Here is a 23,780-nt window from a genome sequence, read left to right as displayed (position 1 = left end):
TTGAGAGAAGAATGATATGGACATATGAAGCTTTACATTGCTAAATTACAAGCATCTCATTCAGTTGTATACTATAGGCTACATTTTTTCATATAGGTACAAAGTGGAAGTCAAAATTTGTGCCTTTCTAATTCCAGACCTATGCAAATCCGTCATTCACGGGCAAATACTATGAGGAAAGTGAGAACATTTCAGATACTCAATCTATCTGAAATGTGCATAGGATAGGTTTGAGTAACCAATTGAATGATTCTAAAAGACTAAAGTGTATGTGTGCAAGATAGATTTGAGCACGACTCTCACCAGAAAATCAGGTCAACGGCATAGGAGGTTTCCAGTTATTGAACTCAACCAAGTTTCTATTTACAATGGAGCCATTGTGCAGCCAAAATGTTTCTGCAGACTGGTGGAATTGTCTCACTTTTCTCTGAAGTTCCCACATAATGCTCATCATCGCTGAGCACGGCTCGCTTTCTGGAGCATAGACCCATAAGCACATTACTTGTCGGCCACGGGCTATGATCCCCTCTATTTCTTCATCTGTGCACCGCATGTATCAGACAAGATAGCTTGCGGTAACTGAAGTAAATATTAAGCGGCCGTTTGGAGTGGATTTTAGAATCTTGGATCTCCTACAAATCCTGGATGGGAGACAAGAAAAGAAGGAGGCCGCCCATTTCACTTCTCTTTAGAATCTTGGATTTTAAGTAAGAAATCCAGGTTTTAGAAATCTCTCCCCCATCCTGAGATTTCTAACACTTGGAAACATGGGATGATCTCCTATTCTCTTGCTGACGGAAAAAATCAGAAAACGACGGCTGGTTTCCTTCTCTTGTCACCCATCTACGATTTTGAGGAAATCCAAGATTCTAAAATCCGAGTATCCAAACGGCCCCTAAGAGTGGATGAGAAGTTACCTGGTATAGATTCTAGGTATTCCAACAGTTCACTACCACTACGAGTAGAAGGCCACTTGATTGATATCCGAGTGTAGTCAATCACATTCTGAAAAGGTAATTCTACTTGATCCGATAAGAGAACTGGGACGCATTCCTGTTTGGTAGAGTATGCTGCATTAGACTAGTCTAGCACACACATGAAAGCAGACGCACAAATGCATGCATGCACATACACATGCACACACATCCGCATAAACTTAGCAAAAGAAGTTGAGACCCATACACAACACACACATACACAGAGTCTAAGCATCTTCAGATTTTCCAACTTTATGCCCACATGCATGTGAAAAGCAACACATAGTAAGCATACCATTTTTTTTTAATGGTACATTGTATGCATACCTTCTGCCGTTATTTTTCGTGATATGTGGCTTTCCACATGCAAAAGTGACGTGCAAAGGTGGAGAATATTATGAAATATCCAATTGAGACCCATACAACACAGAGAGAGAGAGAGAGAGAGAGAGAGAGAGAGAGAGAGAGAGAGAGAGAGAGACCACAAAAAAGGATTCATAGAAGCGAAGAGTCCACGATGACTCGCCCCGTGGAGATAGGCAGAACTTGGCATTACGCAGGTGTTGAAAATATTCAATCCTTCCCAGTTTGTCAGGGCCACTGAACTTCAACTCTGGAGATTCTAGCTGTCATAAAATCAGTATGCACGCTTTCTAGGGGAAATGAATTTTATGTCATAACAGAGCATCAAAACCACATTAACTGTCAGGAAATAATTCAGGAAAAGGGAATCTACCTAAAAAAAAGAATAGGAATAGACTATACTACAGTATGAATCCAAAAAATAGCGGTTCACAAAATCAGTATATGCATGCTTTCCAGAGAAAATGAATTTTATTTTACGTTTTAATAGAGCACGCAAAAGCCAATTAACTGTCAGGAAATTATTCAGGAAAAAGAGAATCTACCTAACACTAAACTACGATATGAATCCAAAGCTTATTACGGAACCAATAACTATGGAAGAATCTAATTACCCAGCCTTGAGAACCAGAACTGTATTATAGATTCTGGTTGTTCTCAGAATATCATCTATAATTTCTTGGGTTCTCCTACAGTCCTACCACCAGATTCAAAGAAGTGTTATGGGTCAACAATCTTCTAGACCCGTCCCATAATATTTCCTATTGATAAACTCGGTTACTGTCCATGCCTTAATCTATTAGATTAGTTAACTGTGGCTAGTAAAATATTTGCAATAACTATGATTGTTATCCAAGGAACTAAATGAAGTTACTCCATTATTTAACATGTAATTCATTGGCGAAGTTACTCCATTATTTAACATGTAATTCATTGGCAATGCTGACCAAACAAGCTATTCTTGCATTAGTTACATCAAACGCAAGCAATGATAAACTATGAGGGAACCAGGCAACCTCAGTGAAACACCAAGTATATATATTTCAAAATCAACGATTGGCAAGATAACCAACTTGGAAGTCATGGATTTTGATTTCTATTAACATATGAAAATACAATAAACCTAAAAATACCATTCAAAAAAAAAAGAAAAAAAGAAAAAACAATAAACCAAAAACTGAAAGTGAAAATCCTGTCCCATTGGTGCAGTAACAATTACATAATCCCATGGGATCTCCCTTTGTGCCTCTACCAAAGGGATTGCAGCATACCACCCACCATCAGTTGATGACAAGAAAATCGTGTTTCCACTTCTCAAGTGTTTTTTAGTTGTTTTAAGAGTGTATAAAGTTGAATTATTGGATTGTCATGAATGATCTAAATTATAGACCACAATTTTGAATGTTTAAATTATTGGCCAAGTAGGACTAAAACTTTTGCGTCCTTATAATTAAGCTACAGTTGGGGGACTCCACCCCAAAACCATGATGATGTGAGCATCTAACCATTGATTTTCTCCCGAAGAAACCATGGATTTGAATATTAATGCATGTAATATGAGCTGACACTTTGGCTCTCATGCCCAAAAAGACGAAACTAAAAACAAATTTGTAGACCTTTTGCATTTGATAAAAAAATATTGTTTTCCTTTAGATTAAAACTAAAAACAAGATCTAAGCATTATAAAAAATTCACAATCATGATTGTGAATATCAGCAACAAGGATAATGTTCTTCATAGATTTTTCCAAACAGATCAAGATATCTTTCTCAGTCTAGATGGGAAATTATAAATGTCAGTAAAAGGAAGTCCTAAAAGATTCCATGAGAGATTTTAATAGAGTTAGAAGATCCCAACTACATTGATATGCCATTATTCATTTTGGATACCGAAGCCCTATTTCCTTTCCAGCTTCTAAAGATAAAAATAGATTTAAATATTAATTGAACCATCACGACCAACAAGAATGCAACATTAAAAAAAAAAAAATTTAATTAATTTGAGCCAAAATTTCATTACCTCCATACATGCATACAACTTTGCAACATCTCACAAATTTTCAAAATTAGGTTGTATAACGCAGAAGATGCATATATTTTACTATCTTCTTGAAATTACTTGCAATATATATATATATATATATATATATATATATATATATATATATATATATATATATATATATAGAGAGAGAGAGAGAGAGAGAGAGAGAGAGAGAGAGAATAGTGTTCTTGCGCAGCTGCTTAGATAGCTTATCTGAGCAGCTGCTTCAAAAACTCATGTGGCCCACATTTTTGGGGTGATCCAAAGCATTCATTTGAAAGGCCCTTCCATGGATAGGGTGTGTACCAAAAATCAGTCCTATAGGATCATCCTAACCTAATCAAAGGTGGAGGGGAAAATGGACAGACACTGTTTCTGACCATTTTTTCCCTCCACAAATGGCAGGGTTAGGATGATCCTAAAGGGCTGATTTTTGTTACACACCCTATCCACAAAAGGGCCTTCCAAATGAATGCTTTGGATCACCCCAAAAATGTGGGGCCACATGAGTTTTTGAAGCAGCTGCTCAGATAAGCTATCTGGGCAGCTGCGCAGGAACACTTTTCTCATATATATATATATATATATATATATATATATATATATATATATATATATAGAGAGAGAGAGAGAGAGAGAGAGAGAGAAAAGTGTTCCTACACGATCGTGTAGATAAGTTATCTACTCCATCGGCTTAAAATACAGTGGGGGCCCACATTGTTTGGGTGATGCAAACCATTCATATGATAGGTCCTCACATAGATAGGGTATGAACAAAAAATCAGCTCCGTAGGATCATTCCAACCCTTCGATTTGTGGAGGTTAAAATGGACGAGTATAAACCTTCACAAATCTGTCCATTTTTTACCTCCATAGTTCGAAGGGTTAGGATGATCCTATGGAGCTGATTTTTTGGGCACACCCTATCTATGTGAGGACCTATCAAATGAATGGTTTGGATCGCCCAAACAAATGTGGGACCACTGTGTTTTAAGCCGATGGTGTAGATAACTTATCTACACGATCGTGTAGGAACACTAATCCCATATATATATATATATATATATATATATATATATATATATATATATAAAAGTAAAGGGTTCCTGCGCTCGAGAGCAGATAAGCTTATCTACGCTCGAGCACAAAAACAGGGGTGGGCCACATTGGGGGAGGGGGAGGGAATCCAAAGCATTCATTTGATGGGCCCTTTCATGGATAGGGTGTCCACCAAAAATCAGTTCCATTGGATCACCATAGGGTGTCCATTTGTGGGGTGAAAAATGGGCAGAATTGTGGACAAACAGTATCTGTCCATTTTCTCCCCCAAAAATGGACACCCTAAGAGGGTCCAACGGAGCTGATTTTTGGTACACCCCCCAATGTGGCCCCACCCCTGTTTCCAGCACTCGAGCGCAGGAACCCTTCTCTCTCTCTCTCTCTCTCTATATATATATATATATATATATATATATATATATATATATATGGGAAAAGTGTTTGTGAGCTATAGCTCATATAAGCTAGAGCTCATATAGATAGGGTGTGCCCAAAAAATCAGCTTCATGGAAGGGTTAGGATGATCCTATGAAGCTGATTTTTTGGGCACACCCTATCTATATGAGGGCCTATCAAATGAATGCTTTGGATCATCCAAACAATGTGGGCCCCCCTGTGTTTGTGAGCTCTAGCTCATATAAGCTTATATGAGCTTTAGCTCACAAACACTTTTCCCTATATATATATATATATATATATATATATATATATATAGAGAGAGAGAGAGAGAGAGAGAGAGAGAGAGAGAGTGTTCCTATGCTATAGCTTATCTAAGCTATAGCTCAAAAACACATGTGGCCCCACATTTTTTGGGGGATCCAAAGCATTCATTTGGAAGGCCCTTCCATGGATAGGGTATGTACCAAAAATCAACCCTATAGGATCATCCTAACCCTGCCATCTGTTGAGGGAAAAAATGGGCAGAAACATGGACACACATTGTTTGTCCATTTTCCACTCCACCTTTGATTGGGTTAGGATGATCCTAGAGGGCTGATTTTTTGTACACACCCTATCCATGGAAGGGCCTTCCAAATGAATGCTTTGGATCCCTAAAAAATGTGTGGCCACATGCATTTTTGAGCTATAGCTTAGGAACACTGTGTGTCCATGTTTCTGCCCATTTTTTCCCTCAACAGATGGCAGGGTTAGGATGATCCTATAGCGCGATTTTTGGTACACACCCTATTCATGGAAGGGCCTTCCAAATGAATGCTTTGGATCCCCCAAAACATGTGGGGCCACATGTGTTTTTGAGCTATAGCTTAGGAACACTTTCCTCGTGTGTATATATATATATATATATAGAGGAAAATGATTGTGAGCTTGAAGCTCATATAACTTATATGAGCTTGAGGGCCCAAACACATGGGTCCCACATTTTTTGTGATGATCCAAACCATTCATTTGCAAGGCCCCATCATAGATAGGGTGTGTGCCAAAAATCAGATCCCTTGGATAATCCTAACCCTTCCAAAAGCGGAGGGAAAAATGGGCAGATTTGTGGCAAACGTTGTCTGTCCATTTTGCCCTCCACATTTGGATGGGTTAGGATGATCCTATGAAGCTGATTTTTTGTACACATCCTATCTATGTAAGGGCCTTTCAAATGAATGCTTTGGATCATCCTAACAATGTGGGCCCACATGTGTTTGGGCCCTCAAGCTCATATAAGCTTCAAGCTCACAATCATTTTCCTCATATATATATATATATATATATATATATATAGAGAGAGAGAGAGAGAGAGAGAGAGAGGAAATGAAGTATGTGCAGTTGCACAAACCATAGTGGGGGCCGCATTTTTGGGGGGATCCAAAGCATTCATTTGGAAGGCCCTTCCATGGATAGGGTGTGCACCGAAAATCAGCCCTTTAGGATCATCCTAACCCTGCCATTTGTGGAGGGAAAAAATGGGCAGAAACAGTGTCAATCCATTTTCCCCTCCAACTTTGATTGGCTTAGGATGATCCTATAGGGCTGATTTTTGGTACACACCCTATCCATGGAAGGGCCTTACAAATGAATGCTTTGGATCCCCCAAAAAATGTGGCCCCCACTATGGTTTGTGAGCCATACACAGATAGAGCTTATCTGTGCAGCTGCACATACTTCATTTCCTTATGGGGTTGATTTTTCTAGTCGGCCGACTAGAAAGTTTTCTAGTCCGTCCGCCAAAAAATCAGTGCGGGCCCATAGTTCTTGTGTGATCCAAAGCATTCATTTAATAGGCCCTAACATGGATAGGGTGTGCCCAAAAAATCAGCTCCATAGGATGATCCCAACCCTACGATTTGTGGAGGTTAAAATGGATGGGTATAAAACTTCACTAATTTGTCCAATTTTTAGCTCCACAAATCGAAGGGTTAAGATGATCCTATGGAACTGATTTTTTGGGCACACCCTATCTATGTCAGGGCCTATCAAATGAATGCTTTGGATCATCCAAACATTGTGGGGTCGGCGGACTAGAGAAGGTTCTCTAGTCGGCCGACTAGAGAAACTTTTCTCATATATATATATATATATATATATATATATATATATATATATATATATATATATATAGAGAGAGAGAGAGAGAGAGAGAGAGAGAGAGGAAACTGTTGGTGAGCTTAAGCGCACCAAACTTATGGTGCGCTTAAGCTCCCCAATCACATGGGTCCCAAATGTTCTATGGTGATCCAAAGCATTCATTTGCAAGGCCTTATCATAGATAGGGGGTGTACCAAAAATCAGCTCCATAGGATCATCCTAACCCCTCCATTTGTGGAGGACAAAAATGGGCAGATTTGTGTCTGTCCATTTTTGTCCTCCACAAATGGAGGGGTTAGGATGATCCTATGGAGCTGATTTTTCGTACACCCCCCATCTATGTAAGGGACTTTCAAATGAATGCTTTGGATCATCCTAACAAAGTGGGACCCCTGTGATTGGGCGCTTAAGCTCACCAACAGTTTCCTCATATATATATATATATATATATATATATCACACACACACACACACTAGTAAAAAACCCCGTACGATGCACGGGCCGACAAAGAACTGTATGTACTACATCATAGGTTGATCCAAACCATCCATGTGATGGAACACAACATCAATACGTTGTGCCCGTAAAATCATTTCCATAGGCTGATCCTAGCCCTCCAATCTATAGAGGTTTCAATAATATGTTGTTCCTCTTAAGGTGCCCGGAATTCGTAAATATTTTTAAGGGTGTGCGGAATTTGTAATATCCTCAAAAAATTACTAAGGAAAAGTAGTTTTTTCGTTATTGTCATATTTTGATACCTCTTCTTTGTAGTTTTTTCCGTAATTGTCATATACAGGTACTCGTTGTTCGTAATTTCCCTCCAAAACTATACTACATAATGATTATTATTGCTAACTTCTTTCGGTACTTATTATTGCTAGCCATCTTTCAAGAAAAAGTATTTCCATGCAGTTTTTCACCATGTCTAATAAGGCAAATCTCTGAACACATACAATTGCAAAGGATGGGCGAGACGTAGCCTTTGGAGAAGGTGGCTAGCAAATCATGATTTGCTTTTTCAAATAATTCCAAAAATGGGTAGGATTGAAATTATGTGGCTTTAATGGGTGCCTTTGTTAAAAAGCATAAAAGAGGGGGTAGGATTGAAAATATGCGGGTTGAATGGGTGCCTTTGTTAAAAAAAGTCAAAAAAAGTGATGTGGAATTCTCATAGAATTTCGGAGAAATTCGAATAATTCTCTCCTTTTCTCTTCTGCTATATAGTATATAGATATATCACAACATCTTACTTCACAAAGGTATCATGGATGCATAAAGGAAGTTATGAAAATACATGACATGCAGTACTTCTAATAGTTAGATCCTCTTTTCACTTTTCTGTTGTAAACAGTAACTAATGGAAAAAAAAACGAAAGAAAAAGAAAAAAAATCATAGCGAAAAGGTAATGTTCAAACAGGACCTTAAAACAGATTCAACACCATCAAACAATTTTGAAGTGATAGAAGACGACAAACCTTATCAGGAAACTGCTTAGCAAGCTCAACTAGTTGAAGACGACCAACCTTTCCTTGGACCCGACCTAAGAAGTTTGCCAAATACTTCCTCTTGGATAAGGGCAAGGGTTGGACTAAGGTAGCACCATAAAATTTAGTCATCCCATCATCAACATTTCCAGGTATAATGATATCTTTCCAAGTATTAAATGCACTAGTGTCTCTCTTATCAGTGCGATCACCCTGCACTAACACATAACCAACACCTAATTCAGAAAATAAGCTCCCTTTTGGATGGAACTCAACTTAGATCAAAAGCATCGATACAACCAAAAATAAAATAAAAGATTGGATACTAATGTATTGATACAACTAGAAACAAAATAAAAGGAGACTCAAGCTTGAAAATAGATAAAACAGATTCCGATATTTACCCTCTAAATATATGATATTTGGAAGCATCCAAATGGCACTGCCTTTATAAGGTGCACAACAAAACCATGGATGCTACCAACAGTTAAAGTAAACACAGAGTCTGGAACAGCTGTGTAAATCAGTTGATGCAGATCATAGGGCCAATAAGCGGCATATTTGCCAACTAAAAGTTTTAGGATTTTTATTTCTGAGTATATGATTTTTATTTCCATGTCATTTATTTTCTAGGATTATTATTTTCATAGTTTAGTTTTTAAGGCTTTTATTTTCCATGGAATTTTTACTTTCATTGCCTATATATAGGTCACATGTATTAGAGATTTTCAGATTTTTTGATGATGAATTAATGAATTAAGAACAAATATTCTCCCCTATCCCTCTTCTTCTTCCCTTTCTCTTCTCTTATTCTTCTTCTTCAATTTCTTCCCTCTTCTTTCTTCTAACCTCTTCCCCTTCTCTTCTTCTGTTATTATTCTATTCCCCTAATTCTTCTCTTTTCTCCCTTTCTCCTATTTCTCCTCCATTGGGCCACATCATAGGTTCCGATTATTGATGAAAATTTGGGCATCAGAAATAACCAGATCCACATATAGATATTGGATGTTTCAACTAAACAGAAAAATAAAACAAAATCAAAAGACCTAGTTCACAAGTTTTCACAAACACAAAATTGCATCCATAATTTGTGACGTATGACATGAAAATTACTTCAATATATTCATCAAGTGCCCTTGGGCATGTCAAGTATGGATTCTCTTTTTAGGTTTATTGCATGAACCTTTTATTTTGATACAACATTTACTATACATTGCTCAATCCATAGTCACTGGGAACATCAATCCAAGGTGCACTTACATTGTTGCTTTAGATTTATTCCTACTTCTGGATTTTTTCCAAGCACAACCAGTTCCTCACTTGTGCACCTGAATATGCTACCTCCCTCACTTTGTCAACTAGCCTTGATCGACATCTACTGGGGAACATGGGCAACAACTAAATGATAGCAAGAAGTCCAAATGTTTTAGATGCATCCCATTCACTTATTTCCTACAAGAATCTAGCATCAAAGAAGGTCTTCCACAGAGTTACAAGAAAGATCTTATCCCTGAACTTTTGGAAAACAGTGTACTACAATCATACTTAATTTGGGTTTCGTTGGCATAGATGTCGAAGAATTGGATACACCATGCAAAAGGTATAATCATATATTAGTAAACTATCCGAGATACTTAGGAGGACCCCCTCATGGATGCCTCAAACTGATTTTGATCGATATAGTAAAGGAGGCGACGACTTTGAGGAAATGACATTGCGTTAATTATTTGTGCCATTTGTGATGAAAATTATATATTCATCAAGTGTCCTTAGGCATGTGAGGTATGGGCCATATGGCTCCTCTTTTTAGGCTTATGCCATGTCCATTTAGGTAAATCATCTAAAATATATTGCTAAATACATAGTCACTGGAAACTTCAATCCAAGGAGCACTCATGTTGCCGCTTTAGACTTATTCCTATTTCTAGATTTTTTTTTTCTAGCACAATCACTTCCTCACTCGTGTACCTGAATCTGCAATCTATGTCACTCACTTCGTAAACTAGCTTTGATCTAGGGAGCCAAATGGGCCACAACTAAATGAAAACAAGAAGTTCAAATGTTTGTGATGCATCCCATTCTTATTTCCTACAAGAATCTAAAGTCAAAGAAACTCAGGTCTCCATCAAGTTTCCACATACAGAAAACTTACTGCAAACATACTTCAAAAAGGTCTCGTCGTCATAAATTTCAAAAAATTGGATAAACCATGCAAAAGCTACCATTATATTTGTAAACTACCTGAGATACTCAGGAGGACGCCCCTCTTGGATGTCTAAAACTGATTTTGATCAAAGTGGTAAAGGAGATGATTTTGAGGTTGTCCCTTTGAATGAAGTCGACATTATCAATTATCAAATAATTGATGACCTACTAGATAATTGGCACGGGTGCTACAATGAGTTTTTTGTCTTTACTATCTAGTAGGAAGTACAATAAGAGAATTTGCGCGTAATCACAACAAAATGTTTGATCAATGACTTTGTAAGGGACCTGATACACAACCCCTTCATTTTTAAATTGGAAACATAACACCAAAAAGCATAAAAAAGGAAGAGAGGTGATCAGGAGACTGAAATAGAAAAAAAGAGTATTCCTATAAAACAACGGTGCCATTACCAGTTCTCAAATATAAAATCTAATAAAACAACCTAAGATAATGGTCTTAGAAATAAAACAATAAAAATAAACCAAATGCTATTAACTCAAAAGTTGGCAGCTCATTCAAATTGAGTGTTGAACAATTGTGCGACCTACTTAAAATCTTTTCTCCAAGGGAAACTAATTAAGATGTCCCTTATCTATAAAATACCTCGGGAGTGAGTATAATGGATCGGTTCAGGTATGTTGCCCAAGACCGAAACAAGTGAGCACCAGCACCACTGTATTTGTATAAGAAGAAACCACGCTATTAAGCATAGCAACAAAAAATCATAAACAAACACATAAATGCATAAAAAAATAAGTAAATGTGCATTTATCCCCATCAAAGACATGCTCGTTGCCAAAGGTAATTATGTCTTCATATGTGAGGACATGAGTTATTTATGTCAGATTATTCCAACACAATTATTTGCATTTTTCATCTAGCATTCTTTACAAACAAGCACAATTCATGTAAAATTGTCAGTGATGAATTTAGAAACTCGAGTGGTTGTGAAGTCACATTATAATAGATGGTTATTATAATGTGATTTCCAAGAGGCATAACCTTTCACCATCGACGTCAAGGGATCTATAAAATCTCTTTGAGGTCGACAATGGTTATTTCAAAATATTATTTAAGATTTCGATTCTTTAAGCCTCAAAAGAGAGCACAAGATACAATGAAAAAAATATGACAGATTTTTAAGATTAATTTTTGGAGTTTGCTTTGAGAGGTTCTAGAAATATTTGTTTAGTGAATTGAAAAGGTTACAATAACTTTGCAGTCAAGGACTGAGATTATGTTAAGCTGCTAGGGTCACTTAGGGCACGTTTGGCTGCTAGGAATTTGTTTTCATGATAAATCGGGCATCTTCAAGTGGAGATGAGGGTGAAGTCCCTGAAAATCAGGAAACAAGATCCCGGAAATGTCTGTCTCCGTGATAAGAAGTTGCTAAAAATCCGGAAAATGTTGATCCGGTTTTGAGCATAGTTTTTTGTTTCCGATTTTTATCAACTTCTCATCTCCGTTTCTGAGATTTTGTTTACCGACTTTCAGGGACTTCACCGTCATCTCCACTTGAAGATGCCCGATTTATCATGAAAACAAATTCCTAGCAGCCAAACGTGCCCTTAGAGTCCTATATTTAGCTCTACAAAGGATATTTTATGTACTCAATATTTTCATGCTTTTCATGAAATTGAAACTCTTTTTCCTCTTTTAATTTAATTGGTTGTTATTCTCTTTTACTTCATGCTTCATTTTGACCTGCTCCTATTTTTGCTATGTCATTAGGGCAAGATTTGATCCTTGGAGGTTTGATCCGTGGAGGTTCATTATGTGTGAAAGGGATCAAGTACAACGGAAGTTGCGGATCATCAGGTTTGATGGATGGAAAAAATACAAGAAAGCAACTTCGGATTTTGCTATTAGAACAAACCAAAGACACATGGGAAGGTCATTTAAGGAGTCGATGGTGTATCACATTGAAGATCAAAGAAAGGATCTTACTCTCATTAACGCATGGCATGATGAATAAGAAGTGACGGTTTGGACCCATCATCAGCAAGAATGAGATATATGGATTGGGAATTAGATGTGGTGGCTAGACAGATGGGTTTGCTGAACAATACTCTTGTAAGGATGTAATGTGACTACTCTTAAATTATAAAAGAATAAATAAACGCCATCTCCAACGGCTTAAGCTTTTGGAGTAATTAGTTGTTTCACCCTTTCACATGTTATCAAAGCAAAGGTCCTGAGTTCAAACCTCCTTGATGTCAAAAATCCATATGCAGTGGTCAAGCCAAAAGTGGGGCCACAATGCCACATGTGCCACGTGTAGGCCAATCCTAAAAAGAGAGGCCACACGTGAGGGGGAGTGGAGTAATTGGTTGTTTCACCACAACCAATGGAACCGAACACTAGCATCAAATGGAGTATTTTGAATTAAATCTATGTATAAGGCTTAGGTCGGCAGATGATATGATTGTGTCGTTATAGTTGATTCCATCACTGTTAGCCTTCTGTGTTTTACAGCAGGTTGTGACAAAATCATTACTATTGATGAGATCATATCATTCCCAAGAATCAAAACATGCAGAAATCGTGTTGTATGTGTCGCTGAAGAGTCAGTAAATCATCGTTGAAACCATTGCCCAACTGCTGCCATAGTACCAAATTTCAGCCGATAAGTGTTGTTTCGACCGAAATATTCTGGTTTCCCTAAGCCCTAAAACGATATTGCGCCCGATTCCACCAATTACAAGATTTTATTCCGAAATTCCAGTCATTTCAATGCATTTTGATTTCGTTTTGGTAATGACGATCAAACCATTACATCAGAAGTTTATATACTACATTATTTCGGTTGAAACTTGGAAGGATGACAGTTTCTATTGGAAATTTTAGTAGAAATCTTGTAAAATCACAAAAGCATATGAAAGCATATGCAGATGATGGGAATTTAAAACGAAACTTCGTGAAATACTTGAGAAAATGTCTTTATTTAAAAATCATAAAAACAAAATATACAAGGGCGGCCCAGTGCACGAGGCTCCCGCCATTGCGGGGTCTGGGGAGGGCTAGGTGTACGCAGCCTTACCCAAAAAATACAAAATATACAACAATATTATAAAAAACACAATTTATACTTTTGAATAGTTATATATTGCATTTTATAATATTATAAGTGTGTAACTAATTTTTTATTTTTATTAAAAAATATAAAGTTCATTAAACAGGGGAATATATTGGAGTCATGGATGCCTATGGACAGAGCTTGGTTATTCGAAGGTTGTGTCTCACCTCAAGGAAAGATGAAGATTAGCTCAGTCATGACATCTTCAAAGGGGATAGGAAGGTGCCGACTCCTGAGAAGACAATTGCTTTCTTGTCCACGCAGGAGCTTGAGCAAGAAGTGTAAGATAAATATATTTTATTTGCATTAGTTGCTAAGTCTTTTATTTCTGAGTATGATTTTTTTTTTAAAGTTGACATATTTTCATTGATATTGGAATTACATTGGGGACTAGGAGTCCCATCCTGTATGACAAAATATCAAAAGACTGGTCCTCCGAGCATACCCCGGACCAAGAAATAATAAGACAAGCAACAAATTAAAATAACTGGGATATGTCTTCCTTCACCATGTCCGTGGCGAAACATATACTTGAGGCCCCAATGGCGCTTCTCTGTATCAAGCTCTTCCAACAGTCATTTTACAAACTAACCTCCAATTAATCCTTATCACACCGTTACTAACAGACACCATGGTTTCAACATGTCTATTATGAGCCAATCTTCTACACATAGAGTAGGAAAGCAAAAATATTCAGACAAAAAGCCAGTCTAAGCGAAAGACATAGTCTCTGAAGCCAAAATTGGTCGGTTTGTAGCCCATCTGAATAAAAACCATACGTAGATACTTTTGCTATCCATTGGTGGCACCTTTTCCAGGACGATCACAAATGTTACTGACAGCCACCCAAAACCTTTTCCAGATCCAACTACATCCCTAAGAAAAAACTTTCCAACCATTTGAGGCAAGAATAATCTTCCAGGCAAGGATTACGCCCTTAGCGAATGACCCTAAAGTCTCTCAAGCCTAGGGGAATCAACTTCCAAACAAATGCTCTGTAGTTTCCATTTAAGCCTAAGGTGGCCATGAATAATGAAACATAGTGGAGACCTTCAACGTATTTTCCGCTAACTTGCATCCTCCAAAAAACTAAGATCCATCTTCTTTAGAGTTGAACTACCTTGTGACCTGTCTAACCACCTTCTTTTACAAGCTTAAAACTAACTAACTATCTACAAGGGGGCCGAAAGATTCTTTCTTTAGGGTTTACAACCCTCGACCCCCAAGACTTCCACCTGCTTCCCAGACTCCCGATCCTTATAAATCTCCCTTTTTCCTTCAAATCTCTAATCGCCATTGTCATATACATTTTTTTGTAGCTTCAAGGTCATCATCATATCCTATTCCGAAGACATCTCCTACAGCCAGCATTTCATCAAACTCCTCAGAAGAATAACCATTATTTTCTGCTTCCCATGAATACTTCTCAATCATTTTTCCTTTTTCTTTATCTTCATTTTCCTTTCCCATCCGTTCCCGAATTTCCTGACTTACTTCTTTGTCTATCGAGTCCCGAGATTCTTCAGATTCCTCTACTGAACCTGCTACCAGTTTTTTTAATCTCTCTATCTCAGCCGCTTTCTCCTTTTCCCACTGACGACGACGAATCGTTCTTTCTTCTTCAAGAGCTTCCTTAAAAAAAGGGAGCTTATAGATTTGAACATATACATCCATCAGATTTGTTAACCCTGAAACTTTTTTGAGCTCCTCCACATTTTCCCTTGCATCCTTCTGAACTGCTTCCACTGTTTCTTCCACACCCCCATCGAGATTTCTCTCGGAGTTGGAAATTCCTCTGAAGCCATCTGTTCATTGTACTCCAACTCCTTAAGAAGTCTCAGGTCTTCAGCATCAAAGGAGGTGCCCTACCTCTTCCTGATCTTGGATCCGTCTTCATCCGACATATTAGGGGAAAACGGTTTATCAAAATCTTTCAAGAGAAACTTAACTCTGGAGGCTAAATTTTTCTTATTTCTTTCTTCTTTTTTAAGATGACTGAGAAGCCTCCTTTTAAAGAGGGAAAGACCGCCCCTAGTGGCCAATTAGTGTGATTCGATGAGCGCGCCTCTACTAGCTTGACCGACGTTTCCATCGTGGTTTGAGTTACTTATCCGATGGATATTGACACGAATCCCACTGTCCGGACATTTATACGATTTCAAACCCCTTGACCTTCCTTTGTTCTTTTTGCTGCTATTGAAAAAATGATTTTTAAATTTTACAGCCTTTCCATCTACCGTCGTCTGGAGATTGAAACTGTCAGCAATATCTTTCCTGATGGCTTTTCCGGTTATGGCACATGTCCTAGCATTTAAGGATTTCTGCAACGCTCCTTTCCCATGACCGTCTACCTTCTCTTTCTATGATGGTTTCCTTTTCTTTTTCTTCTGATGGCTTTTTCGTTCCCAAGATAGAAGACAATTCAAAAATCGACACGGGTCCCTAACAATGGAATTGACAGTTTTACCCTCAAGATTTTCTAGAATCGGTCTTTCCGTTTCCATGGAAATATTTTCCTCCGGCAACTTTTCATCGGCAACTTCCGAGCATGATGTATCTGATACTAACGAGTTGTCTGAGAATGTAAGAGTTATAGTAGAAGAATATGCAGATGTGTTTTCTGCGGATCTCCCTAATCAGAGACGTACAACACCAAATCGACTTGTTGCCGGAAGCCACTTTGCTGAATAAAGCTCACGGCCGGATGTCTCCGAGAGAACATTAGCCCGTGTGTAGTCATATCTCTACTAGTGCCAAAGAAGGATGACTCTTGGAGGATGAGTGTGGACTGTGGATAGCCGAGCCATTAATCGTATCACCATCAAGTACAAATTTCCGATTCCAAGATTTGATATGTTGGGCCAAAAGAGTGGATATGCCGTGTTTTCGTAAATACATACGGATGATAATGCAGAGGACATTGTTGAAGTGTATTATGGGTATTTAGGTCATTAGTGTGTGTGTTGAGGGTATTGTGGTTATTGTACTTGGTTGCCCTAGTTTGGGCTTATATATACATCATTTTACATGGGAGCTCCTTAGTGGAGACTCTCCATCCTTCACTCCTCTTCTTCTTCCTCGCTTTCTAAACCTAATCTAATTTCTAACATGGTATCAGAGCAAAGATCCTACGGAAGAAAGAAGAGAAGAAGAGTTTATCTCAAGCCATTCTCTCTCTCTCTCCAACTCATTTTCTTTCTTTCTTTTTTTCCCCGTAAAACCCAAATTCTGGGCTTACGGCATCTGTTTTTCTCCTTTGGGCATTTGCAATCCCTAAAATTTCTCTCCCAAACTCTCTCTCTCTATCTCGCAATCTCTCTCTCTCTCAGGTCTTTTTTTTATTTGGGTTTTTCGACAAACCCTAAAGTCTCTCCAGCCCAACCCCTAAAATATCTCCTCATTTAGATTTTCTCTCCACAAAATCCATATAATATCTCTTCCTACTTTTTTTTCCAGAAAAATCTCGGGTTTTCTCTCTTTTACGGCAAATCTCATCCCTGTTTTGCCGTAGGCTCTCCCTAACAACCCCTTTATCTCCCATATTTTCTTGCCATAAATCTACAAAAAAAAAATCTCGTTTGCCGAAAACCCTTCGTAACCTCCTCAAATCTATCTCCTAGAATTTCTCTCTTTCTTGCAGATCCACCCTAACCCTTTTGTTTTTCCTTTTTTGATCTCTCCCTCCACCCTAACCCTCTTGTTTTTCCTTTTCTGATCTCTCCCTCTCTCACGGCCAACCCTATCCAGATTCTCATTTCCGACCCCTTGCGATTCTTAATCGTACCATTACTCTAACATTCTCATTCCCTTATCTTGCGATTACCAAAAAAATACACCCTCTTTCCTTTCTTTCATTCTCTCTTGAATTCCTCAATCTCATCCCTAAACCCTTCATTTTTCCCTTTTCTATATTTTTTTGGCCTCTTTTGCTCTCCACTCAAACATCCCAATCTCAACTTACAATCCCAAATCCTTTTAGACCTTACTTTCTCACCACCATCCCATTTGGGGAAGCCAAATGTCTCCCACTACACGCAAACTCCCTCCAAATCTCTTTATTTTCTCTTCCTTTGGGTTGTTATCCAAGGCGCAAACCAAGTGTTCACTGAAATGTCCCTTCAAATCTCTTTATTTTCTCTTCCTTTGGGGTTGTTATCCAAGGCGCACACCAAGTGTTCGTTGAAATGTCCGAGAGAGGTATGGTGCCTTGGAAGTCTTCTTTTGTAGTTGTTGGTGTTGTTTATCTTCTTTTGTTGGCTTATGGTTGTCTTCTTATCATCTCTTACTTCTTTCTTTCCATTGTCTTCTATGTCATCTGTGTTGTTTGTGTTTCTCTATGTTCTTTATGTTGTTATTCAAGGCGCACACCAAGTGTTTGGTGAAATGTCAGAAAGAGGTGTTGCGCCTTGGTTGTCATCTTTTGGTTGCAAGTTGAAGCCATGGGCTTCAACTTGAGGGGGCGTGTTCTCATGTAGTTCTTTGCATATTTTCTTTCGGGGGGAGTGTTGTTATTTCTCTTGATGTTGTCCTCTTTGTTGTCTTCTCTTGAGGGGGAGTGTTAGTGTTGTCTTTTTGAGGGCGTGTTGTCTTGTTTTCAGGTCTTGTTTTTCATGTCTCTTCGTGTTGTCCATCTTTATGCCTTATCCCTTCATGTTGTCTTCTCCTTCATGTCTTCTCTTTGCGTAGTTTTATGCTTTCATCTTTCTTTCCAGCTTTATGCCTTATCTTCATAAGGCGATGGTTTTGCCATCGTTGGTCGATTATCTTCTTCCTTTTTTTCTTCTTATCTTCAGGCGAGGTTTCCCTGTTGACCTCTCTTCAGGCAACGATGTTCATGCAGTCAACCTTGTCTCCAGACGATGGTGTCCCCATCGTTGGTTGGTTATCCTTTCTCCCCCTCTATCCCTTCTCTCCAGGCGACGGTTTCCCCATCGACCTTGTCTCCGATGGTTTCACCATCAGTTGTTATCCTCTTCACTTGGCGTTGTGATGCTTCGCCAATGTTCTTTGCCTTTTGCTTGCTGGATCGTAGTTGTTCCCGCCATGGCGCCTCCATTGCTCGCAATATGTGGATTTATTCCCTGTGCTCTCATTCAGGGAGATGCCCTATTTGATCGCTCTCGCTGTTGTGGTACTTCAGGGGAGCTGCTCATTTTGATGGCCATTGATGTCAATGCTGTTTATTGTGGCCACTGCTGTCCTTTTTAGTATTATGCTTTCATTATGTATTTACTAGACCAGCTTGAGGAGTGTTATACCAAGCTGGATGTATGTATGGGCTTATTGTATTTTTTTGTTGTATGGTCTTTTGTTGTTCTTTTTAGTTGTTGTTGTAGTCTCCCTTGTAGCAAGCTGGAGTTCCTTAGTGTATACACTCGAGCTTGAGGGGGAGTGTTGAAGTGTATTATGGGTATTTTTGGTCATTAGTGTGTGTGTTGGGGGTATTGTGGTCATTGTACTTGGTTGCCCTAGTTTGGGCTTATATATACATCATTTTACATAGGAGCTCCCTAGTGGAGACTCTCCATCCTTCACTCCTCTTCTTCTTCTTCTCTTTCTAAACCTAATCTAATTTCTAACAGACATATTTGACAAGTCTGTTAAAGTGACTAAGTTCAAACATTTATTGGACTGGCAGGGCACCCTATAGAGTGAGGTGGGCAACTCATCTGCAACAGGTGAAGAGTTGCATTATTGTAAATCTTTAGGTACTCGTAAAATTCAAGCTAAGGTGGGGATTGTTATGCAGATGTCTTGTATTCTAGCAGTGATTCATCACCCAAGAGGACTAATGTACACGATACAGATACTGGTCGAGCAGAGCGATCAGCTCAATGGGGGTGCAGGGGCAGCACACCCCTAACAGGGTTTTTAGCGTAGTGTGCCAGAAGGAAAATTAATTTTGTAGATTTCTCTAATGGTATTTCGATACTTCTTGATGTAGTGGCATCAATGTATATAAGTCACATATTTGGATTAGGGTTTTAGTCATAGAATATTGGTGTTTCTTGGCTGTGAAAAAAAAGATAAAAAAGAGAGTTTGCAACCCTAATATCGAGATTGTGAAACTCTTCTTCTGTGGACATTGGCGCACTGCCAAACCACACAAATATTGGATTTCTTGTTTTGCATGTGCTTCTTCCATCTCATATTGTCATAGGTTGCTCATCAAGATTGATCCTATTTTAGGGGAGATTCAAGATCTCTCAATTTACAACAAAGTATATTTCATATAAGTTACAATCACAAACCTAATCAAACCACTATTTTTTCCTACAAATAGAATATGAGCATAGAGATGGCTATCATCAAGACCCAATCATTGTACCTTGGAAAGATAAATATGTGGTCGCGACCTCCTGATCGGCGAAAATATGGCATTTGACTAAGAATCTGAATGCAGAAGACAAAAACAATATCAAAATCCAAGGGAACTTTCTTTAATGATGATAATTGGAGAAAAGCATTTTAAGCAAAAGCAGGTAAAATGTCACAAGCCTACAAAAAAAAGCTAAAATGTCACAACAAACAGAAAATGTGACACATTTTGACTGCCAAATTATGACAATGCACAGTGAGTTTTTACTAGAAATGAATCAAAACAAAAAAATATCCAAATTGAGAAATCAACATCTCAAGCGATATGGCCCAAATTAGAAGCCCCAGCAAACAAGAAACCAATGACGGTACGAAATTCCACGATCCCATCAACATAATAAAACCCTAAATGTGTGCATTTTTACCTTCACATATGTCTTGTTGATCTCCTTATCATTCAGACCCCCCATCATCCGTACGCATTTCACATAAGACGGAACAAAGAACAGATCCGCTTCCTCCTTCTTTAATGTCCGGAACTTCGATTCAAGAAGAAACCGATGGATTTTAACCTAAATAAAAGCAAACAACACCCTTTTCAAGAATTCCCCAAAACTTCACCTAAATTCATAAAAACAAAAGGGTACAAAATACAGAGTTTCCATGAGATAAAATTAAACGAACAATAAAAAAAAAATTCTCAGAAAATCTACAAAGAAGAGCAAAACATAAGCAAAACTTAAGATTTCAAGTTCCAATCAAAGAAAAACCCTAGGGGGCCGTTTGGATACGCGGATTTTAGAATCCGGGATTTCTTCAAAATTGCAGCTAAGAGACAAGAGAAGAAGCTGACCGGCCGTCGTTTTTGACTTCTCGCACTTCTTTCCGTCACCAAGTGAGTAGCAGATCCCCCCACATTTCCAGGTTTTGGAAATCTCAGGATGCAGGAGAGATTTTCAAAACCTGAATTTCTCACTTAAAATCCAAGAAACGCTGCCAGGACAGCATACAGCAGCTTGACCATGAACCCTCTTTTTACATTGTTTTCAAAGTAAAAACCTGGATTCTAAATTCCGCCTATCCAAACGGCCCCTAGAATTCCCCAAAACTCCAAGGAGAAACCCATGGATTTTAACCTAAATTAAAAATAAACAACAGCCTTTTCAAGAATTCCCCAAAACTTCACCTAAATTCATAAAAACAAAAAGGTACAAAATACAGAGTTTCCATAAGATACAATTAAACAAGTCGGAAAAAAAAAATTTCTTGGAAAATCTCCAAAGAAGAGGAAAGCATTAGCGAAACTAAAGATTTCAAGTTCCAATATGTTGGTATTGCAAGATTTTTTTCTAAGAGTTTGGAAAAGAATTTTGTTTCAAAATTTCATGCTTTTTCCTTCCTTGATCACATATGGAAAAAAAGAGTGAATTGAACCCCTCCCAGTTCAAGTAACATTTACAGGGACCATTAATTTACAGTAATATCTCCCTAAAATTTATCATTTGCCTCTAAATTGTGGAAGAAAAAAAACCCACAAAAAACTTTTTCTCAAGAAATGATTTTCCTGCAATTCAAACAGGACTTGCAACAAATTTCATGCCTTTTCATTGTTTGATTTCAAGTAAAAAAAAAAAACTTGAACCAAAATTTATAATGATATCCCTCTAAATACACCATAATCATATCATTTCTTTCTTAATTTACAAGACAAAAAAAATTATACAAGAATTTTTTTTCCTACAATCCAAACAGGGCCTAAAAAGCAAAACCCTAGAAGAGATTTCACAAACCTGGGTTCCCCACTGTCCTTTGGCGCAAGAATCAGCAGAGATCTTTCCATCTCTCCCGTGCATTAATTCACTCAATCCATCAATCTCTATTTCTTCATAGACGTAGATCTTGAGAGAGAGTTGAGATATGGAATTTTCTTTGAGAAATTGGGGTTTGTTGTAGACTGAGGAGGAGGAGGGATTGCAGAAAGAGGAGAAAGATCGATCTAGGGTTCTGGTGAGGATGAATGTGGAGATGATAAGAGCTAGGGCACAGATTTGGTGGGTTTTGGTGCAGCGAGAATGAGATGAAAAGGAGATTTTGTTCTTGGTTAAGCTTCCCATGGGGGGAATGAGAAGACAGTGGAAGAATTCCTTTCTCTGAAAAAAGGAGATTGATAAGTAGGAGGGAAAGGAATTTGAAGTCCTTGACGATTTTCTATGGATTGTTACTAGTAGGGATGCAACTTGGGTCGGGCTGGATCCGAACCCGATTGGTTCAGCCTGATTTTGGTTCGGGTTAGGGTTGCAATTTCCTTGGGTTGGGTTGGCTTGGCTTGGCTTGGGTTAGGGTTGGGAAAGGCCAACCTGTTACAGTCCTGAGTGTGGGGCCGCCTTGGTATGGGTGGAAGAATTCCTTTCTCTGAAAAAAGGAGATTGATAAGTAGGAGGGAAAGGAATTTGAAGTCCTTGATGATTTTCTATGGATTGTTAGTAGGGATGCAACTTGGGTCGGGCTGGATCCGAACCCGATGGGTTCAGCCTGATTTTGGTTCGGGTTAGGGTTGGCATTTCCTTGGGTTGGCTTGGCTTGGGTTAGGGTTGGGAAAGGCCAACCTGTTACAGTCCTGAGTGTGGGGCCGCCTTGGTATGGGACTGGGTGGGACCCATCCTTGTATGGGACAGGTTTAAAGGGCATTGCCTAACGCGTTCCATTAGCTCTGGAGCTTTTGGCGTATCTGTAAGGTACGGTGAACCGAAGCTAATCCGACCTACTTTTCGGGTTATATGGGTTGGGTTAGGGTTGAAAGATTTAGACTTGGGTTGGGTTGGGATGGTGTTGAGGGAATGCTATCTCGGATTGGGTTAGGGTTGGCCTCAACCCAATCCAACCTGATTGCACCCCTTAGGAGGGGTTACACTCATAGGTGGAGGGGGTTATATTTTTGGTGTAATTTATTAAAGTGGTTCAGAATGATGGTGGCTTCAAGGATTCTAAATTCCGTCAAAAAAAAAAAAAAAGGGATTTCACGCGTTAATACCAAATTTCGCCCCGAAATTTTGGGATTTCAGCTGAAATTTCGGTTTCGGATAAGTCCTAAATTTTAGCCAAAACTGAAATTTAAAACCATGGGTGTAACATGCTTAGGCATAATCGTCTATCCAAAGTACATTTAGATAACATGATATATTCATTCGAGATGTTCAATCAATGCAAAGGGGTACATAAGCAACCTGAATATATATGATAAATTATATGGTGTAATGCCTTACAACAATAAGGCCCTTGTAAGGTGGAGGCACCACCCTTGATATTTGATCCAATCACAGCTTCTCAAACATTGAGCTGCTGTTGGATTCTCTAACGTATCATGTAAGGCCTTACACCATTTAAAAACTCCATCTATAGATGTAGTCATTTTATATAAAAAAAAAAGAAGAAAAAACAGGAGAGGCGGATGGGCATTTGAGCCTGAGTTATTGTTTTCTAACTTAGTCCCAAAAGACCTCCTCGAAGTAATCTCATTGACATTACATTGGCTTAGTCCATAAAAAAGAGAAAGAAAAGAGAAAAAAATAAGGACCATGACCTACTAGAGTACATGACATAGCTATTTGCAATGCTTTCATCATGTTTTATGTATGTGCTTGATCTACTAGGGTACAGACAGTTGAGAGAAACCTTTATTTGACTTTAGCTATTGTTTATGGTGAACCTTTG

General features: G+C 38.4%; 1 protein-coding gene across 2 annotated transcripts; it reads right to left on the bottom strand.

The window, feature by feature from the left end:
• On the bottom strand, positions 1-22,241 carry LOC143858001 (putative glycosyltransferase At5g25310). Of its 2 annotated transcripts, XM_077368580.1 has the most exons (8): positions 21,860-22,241; positions 20,495-20,641; positions 20,080-20,144; positions 11,279-11,348; positions 8,458-8,679; positions 1,460-1,603; positions 918-1,053; positions 1-540 (listed from the first exon to the last, which is right to left on the bottom strand). In XM_077368580.1, exons 1-8 carry the CDS (start codon positions 22,181-22,183, stop codon positions 311-313), a joined length of 1,338 nt encoding a protein of 445 aa, XP_077224695.1. In that variant the 5' UTR covers positions 22,184-22,241; the 3' UTR covers positions 1-310. The 2 variants fall into 2 exon arrangements, with proteins under 2 accessions (XP_077224695.1, XP_077224696.1); XM_077368581.1 differs by lacking the exon at positions 1,460-1,603.
• Positions 22,242-23,780: the final 1,539 nt, after the last annotated feature.

The sequence above is a fragment of the Tasmannia lanceolata genome, unplaced genomic scaffold (genome assembly GCF_043159265.1).
Source record: "Tasmannia lanceolata isolate RefF3 unplaced genomic scaffold, GAP_Taslan_0.1 ptg000025l, whole genome shotgun sequence".
NCBI lineage: Eukaryota > Viridiplantae > Streptophyta > Magnoliopsida > Canellales > Winteraceae > Tasmannia > Tasmannia lanceolata.
This window is presented reverse-complemented; position numbering and strand designations above follow the sequence as displayed.

Bases quoted from the DNA above. Each gene is read 5' to 3' on its own strand.
- LOC143858001 (XM_077368580.1), bottom strand. From the start codon at position 22,183: ATGGGAAGCTTAACCAAGAACAAAATCTCCTTTTCATCTCATTCTCGC. The intron at 20,145-20,494 runs GTAAAAATGCAC...TTCTGCATTCAG, and splicing joins TCAACAAGACATATGTGAAG to ATTCTTAGTCAAATGCCATA. The intron at 1,054-1,459 runs GTCTCTCTCTCT...TCTACCAAACAG, and splicing joins TCTATGAATCCTTTTTTGTG to GAATGCGTCCCAGTTCTCTT.